Source organism: Accipiter gentilis, chromosome 16 (genome assembly GCF_929443795.1).
Source record: "Accipiter gentilis chromosome 16, bAccGen1.1, whole genome shotgun sequence".
NCBI lineage: Eukaryota > Metazoa > Chordata > Aves > Accipitriformes > Accipitridae > Astur > Astur gentilis.
The window spans coordinates 27,070,739-27,076,702 of NC_064895.1; the positions used below are offsets into that span (position 1 = coordinate 27,070,739).

Consider the following 5,964-nt stretch of genomic DNA (forward strand, 5'->3'; position numbering starts at 1 on the left):
TTACTCATATCACTGCACCGGAAAAAGCCTGATCTTTGCTGAAATCTCTCTGTGCTACTGCAGCACAAACCCATTCCCTGCGTTTGCTTTCATTTTGAGCTACCATAAAACAACATTCTTTCAAATAAAATACAATTTTTATTCAGAAGATGTTATTGAATAAATACAGAGAAACATTTACCATATTTTTGATACTCTGAGCACACACAAAGCCATAAATATAGTCATAAATAGAAGATATAAATAGAAATATAAATACTCATCAGTTCTTTAACACTCAATGCAAGTGGACTGATCGTCTCCCAAAATGCTCTGAAATGTCAGCCGTTGCTCCCCACAGAGCAGCAGCGACACAAACCCAGAGTGCAATGAGAATCAGCCTTAGTGGCACTTCTAGCAGATTTACACTAGTAATACCCTAGAGAGCAGGGATGGCCAGAGAAGGAGAAGGGGCTAGGGGATGAGGAAGAGAGGGAGAATTTTTTGTGCAGGAGGAGGAATTTTTTGTGGCAGTGCTCGTTGGCATTTTGAAACAATAATTCATTTGATTCACCAAAATGATATAAGCTGCAATCAAAAAAAAAAACCCAAACCCACACTGCTTTAGCCCCTCCCTGATTGGAGTCACAAACAAAACTTTTCCTCCATCCCCTTCTCTCCCCTCCATCACCAGCTACCAGTGACTTCCATTCAGAAATGAACAACTGCAAGAATCGGTACTTTCAGGAGATAATTTGCTCAGATTTGCAAGGAGAATGGCATGTTGAATTCCTGGGATGCATGGTGGGCATCTCCCCTAAGAGACGTTCATAGGAGACATTTCTTCTTCCCGGTGTCGCCTCTCTTACTAATCCCTCCTAGGACTGGTGGTAGATGACTGGAACGGCACACGTGCAGCCCACAGTGATGACTTTCTTCTCCAGGCGGTAGGTGGGCAGGCAGCCCCCCTGCTCCCGCCGGAGGACGAGGATCTCCTGTTGGATGGGGACGGAGTTGAGGCTGTGGTCCAGCTGCCCCAGTGCATTCACGCAGCCGGAGAGGCGGCACTTGGCGTCAGCGATCACTTGGGGGAAGCGGTTGGGGTCCTCGTCGAGCCTGGGGATGGGGACACAAAAAGGGTTTACACACTTGAACAAGACAGTTTGGCAGGATCTTCTCGTTTAGCTCCATGAAAGCACCATACTATTTACCTGTGTCTCCTCACTCTGAGACATGGCCAAAGAATTTCCCTATCCTCAACATTTTTAGAATGATTTCCTAGAAATGGAATCAATTTGGGGAGGGTAATACTGCTATATCATTCTTTAGGAGTTGATGAAATGGAGTGGAGCCAGGTGAAATACAGATCTAATCGCAAGTGGACAGATTATTTTTGATTGGTTTTGCTTTTATTTCAGCATTCAAAAATTTCTTTCAGCTATAAGAGTGTAAAATTACAATGTACTGACATTTTTCTTTTCCTAGAGTAACAATTCTTCGACAAACATTGATAAGATGATTAGAAATCATGCCAGTGATGTCCCCTTGCACTGCAAGCAGTTTCTCTTGGAGAAATGTCACCCGACATCAAAAGGTAAGTGTGTGTCAAGAAGCATTTGCAATATTCACAGGACTCCAGGCATACCCTGAGAACCAGCCGTCCTTCACCACAAAAAAAAAAAATCTATGTAGCACAGCCACTGCAATATAGATAACAACTAAGCAGTTACCTGTAATCCCAAGGGGCAAGAGACCTGTTCCTGACATCATGGACCATCTGAAAGGCATGATCTGAATTGCTGATACGAATGTCAACTTTCACCGTTGTAGGGAATTTGAGACCCTTTTGGCTCAGGCAATCTTCACTCCATCTCACAGACCCACCGCCCTTGCTGGATCGAGGGTGAACGACCCTCCCATGGGGTGAGCTCCTCACGGCGAGTGCTAGAACCAGCACCAAGAGCAGAGATCTGAACTGGGGGAGAGAAAGGTATCATTAGCTCCTTTCAGTCAAGAAAGAGAGAGCACAAAGAGCCAGGTCTTGACTAGACTAGACCATCAATGGACCATCTTCATACTTATATTTGGGTGAGACAGGCCAGCACGAGCAAATAGCACAACGATGCTAATAATACTCATCACAATGGATTCTAAACTCTGATTCAAATTCTGATTCATAGTTGGTTCTGCACCAAGAAGAGCATCTCTGCAATAAGCTGTGACAGGTCCTCCTCCATAGTCAAACAGCAATGTCTTATGATCTACAAGGTGGGGTAAGGACTCAGTTGACCCCATGCCTAAGCTTAGAAACCTAGTAAGGCACATGCTTTCTCAGGACAGGAAAGGTTGGCCACCTAGCAGCCATCTGCTGGAAATAACCCTTTTCTCAAAGAAATCTGAGATTCTAGGGCCTTTTCCAGGAGATGGGGTTTTAGGAAAAGAAGACAGATAAATGCAAAGCTTTTAAGAAAATCACAGGTGTTGCAGTGCTGCACATACTATCCAGGTTGAAATTTAAATGCACAGACATTCTCTTCACAGTGAAATTTCAGCAATTTTGATAGCATGTTGTCTGAGAAAAGGACTGTCTCTCCCAATCCCACATCAGCAGTGCTGCCTTTCCAGATAAATAGGGGAAAGTCCATTGCCTCACCGTCTCTCAAGCACCAAACCTGTTTGCAAAAGCTCAGAACAGAAAACTGTATCAGACAGACTCAGCATCCCGTTCAGCTCCCACTAAGTTACCAAAAGGGTTGCTTGTAGATAACAGCATCGTGGGATCCGCAGTCTGCTTTTTCTCTTGCAGCAAACCTATCTTAACACTTACACCAAATATAAGGACTTACCACTGCAGTGTGGCTGGCAAAAGCCATGGCAACCTCTCTGCTGCTTTAGGCGGATGCGTACAGTGACAGAGCACAAGAGGTCTCCTTCTCTGAGACCTCTTCCAGTCTGCGTGTCTCTCAAAGCCAGTTACGGTCTCCTTTTTATAGTGAAGTTCAACCACTACCATCTTTTCCATTGCAGCATATAGTTGGCTTACCTGACCCGAGGTTAGGAGCTGATATTTCATTTTCTAGCCCACTTCCTTCCGTCTACCTCCAGAAAGGGGAGGGCAGATACTATGTCATCAGAATCCCAAATCAGCCAATACACTTTATTCAGGCAGATAAAGAGATAAGGGAAGAAAAGTTAAAAAAAAAATTGTTCAGGCAGCTATTTTTTTTCCCCCTTCCCACCCCCTCTTTCTAATATTAATGTTCTCTCACCGTGAACACACTTGTGGATGCACTTCCACGCTGCCTCACACAAACCGAACGGCAGAGATCAGCAAGCTGCAAAGTCAGGCACCCAACAAGGGTTTCAAAATGAGGCCAGGACATGGAACTTCAGGGTTTAACCTCCTTTTGCTTCAATATCACAATCCGCCCCCAACCTCATCTCGGGGTTCTCTGTGTCCTGCGGCGAGCGGGCAGGGGAAGAGTAGATGCCCAGGAGAAGTCCTTCTGGAGACCTTAGGGCACCAGGAGCTGGGATGTCTTCCCCACACATTGCTGAGATCCCCTGTTGACGTGTTCTGGAGAGCTCTTTGAAAAACTCATGCATGCCCTGTAAGGGCCCTGAGGGCACTAATCGGCCTTACTGGCCTCGACCAGCATCACCATGGGTTTCCCTCCACAGCCCATCACCAGGAGCCCCATTTCAGTTCAGCTTTGGGCCCCCGTCCCTGCCTGAACCCTGCTGTAGGAGTGCTGGGATTTCCTTCCCCTTCTCTGGCCTTGTCTACTGGATGGACCTTGGAGTAGCTTTTCTCCTGGATGCACTCCTTGGACATACGTTGTAGAGCATCTCCACGGCTATATGTCATAGACCGTCTCCATGGCCATACTGTACTGCATTTTGCCTAGGTCTCCTTTGAGTGCCAGGGGGCTGAAGAAAATATAAAATATTTTTAAACAATTTTCTTCTCATTTTAAAGTGCCTGAAAGGGCTGCGTGACCACCACCAGCGCAGTGTCTGTAGATGGTGATGGCGCAGCAAGTTGCTATGATGTGGGGTGAGGTGTGAGCCAACTCACATGGAGTTGGTATCCTGGCAAGCAACTGGGAGCGTCTTTTGACGATCCTGTGAAAATCCCAGCAAACTTGATGAAATCACAAATGTTTATAAAGCTTCAGCATGCACAATGCAAGGGCTTGGCAAAATTCAGCAGCCAAAGTCTAGGTGGGATTAATTGCTCCTTAAGGATTTTCCTAATGCGTCTTTTCCTTTGCTGTGTCAGTGTATCATCACACCTGTTCAGTAAAATATACCCTTAAGCCCTTAGAGCGATGAGAAGGTAATGACGTCCTTGTCCGGAGCTGCCAAATCTAGTAGCCCCAAATTCAAGCCCAGTAGAGGAGACGCTGCTACAGCTCTATGCCCCCACGTCCCTCCAGTAGTGAGGGTGAGCACAGATTCCCAATAGGCACATACACACACACACACATATGCCACACGTGTATAACATATACACATATGCAGACGTCCAGCCACACGGATCAAGACAGGCAAAAAGCATCACTCAGGCAAACACAAACAACACCAATGGCCTCATCTTGTTCCCCTCTCTGGCTGATCACGATGAAAGCCTGTTAGTGGAAAATAGGTACGGACATATATGTATACACGTACAAAATGGATCTCTCCAGTTATTGGCCTTAGACCATCTCTCCAGTAGCTGCCCCTGGATCCCCCAGTCTCCCCATTGCTTTGTGCACAGACACAAAAACCAGTGGGTCTCCCTGGCAGCTGCTCCAGACTTACGACCTTACCAGTAGCCAACCCCCAGATCCCACAATCTCTCCAGTAGCTGGTCTAGACCTCCCAGTATCCCCAGCAGCCAATTTGCAGACCCTCTGGTCTCTCCAGAGTCCTGCCCAGACTTACGGCTGCTCCAACCCCTGCAGCTAGTCCGGCTTGATGTCTTTCACATTTCCACACCGACATACGTACTCACACAATATACACGCACACCAGACCCTCAGTTTCTGGCCCGTAGATCTCGCAGCACTTGCGTGTAGAAAAAAGCTAAGAAAAGGATTTAATAAGAGGACAGGGCACACTGGGGTGATCAGGCACAGAACTCGGCCAGACAAGCACACTGACCACCATCCCACTTACGTGTGATCAGCCCCTGTCATCCCTCCTCTCATCATTTTCCATTTGTTCCTCACTGATCCACCTTGATCCTTTCCTTTTCCCAGCTTTGCCCCTCCCCCCAATCCCATAATAAGTCTTGCACAATCCCAAAATGCTCTTCCCAATGCACCATAATGAGTCCCATATCCCTGTAGCCAGCAAAGTGTTGTGGGGAAAGTCTTCCCCATTGACTTGTCTGGTGGGTCTCACATATGGATTTGGGTTGACCAACCTCCCTGGGTTGACCAACCTCCTTGGGTTGACCAACCTCCTTTGGTTGACCATCCTCCTTGGACAGCTCTGAAGGAGACGGGTCAGGGGCTCTGTTGGCACTACGTTTATTTGGGTTCCTCCACCTGGTAATGCTCCTCTGCTACTTTGTGTTCATGGAAAATAATGGCTTTTAATCACACAAGCTAACAATCCCCATTTTATAAGTAGGGGACAGAAGCATGAAAATAAAAGGGGAAGCAGGAGCAAGGATCCAGCAAGGATCAGCCACAAACTGGAGGAGAAAGACCAGTGCATGTGCTCTTTCCCCAGAAGCACCTTTTACTTTGGGACTAAAAGCTATTTTTATTGCAGAAAAAGACCATGTAACCAGTTTGATCAGCTCCTCTCTGGAGAAAAGCCCCGAGAGAAGCCTCTCCCAAAGCCACATAGCCAAGCTGGAAGAGGACGACTGAAGCACAAGACTCTTCACAAAAATCATCTCAGTCCTCCAGAAAAAACAACAGATTCATGGCATATTCAGTCCTCCAGAAAATCAGCAGCCTCTTACAGATTCATGGCATTTTCAAACAA

General features: G+C 46.7%; 1 protein-coding gene across 1 annotated transcript; it reads right to left on the minus strand.

The window, feature by feature from the left end:
* Positions 1–857: 857 nt before the first annotated feature.
* Positions 858–2,852, minus strand: LOC126046420 (interleukin-17F-like). The gene is made up of 3 exons (XM_049818780.1): positions 2,826–2,852; positions 1,710–1,954; positions 858–1,095 (listed from the first exon to the last, which is right to left on the minus strand). The coding sequence occupies exons 1-3, from the start codon at positions 2,850–2,852 to the stop codon at positions 858–860; spliced, it is 510 nt and encodes a 169-aa protein (XP_049674737.1).
* Positions 2,853–5,964: the final 3,112 nt, after the last annotated feature.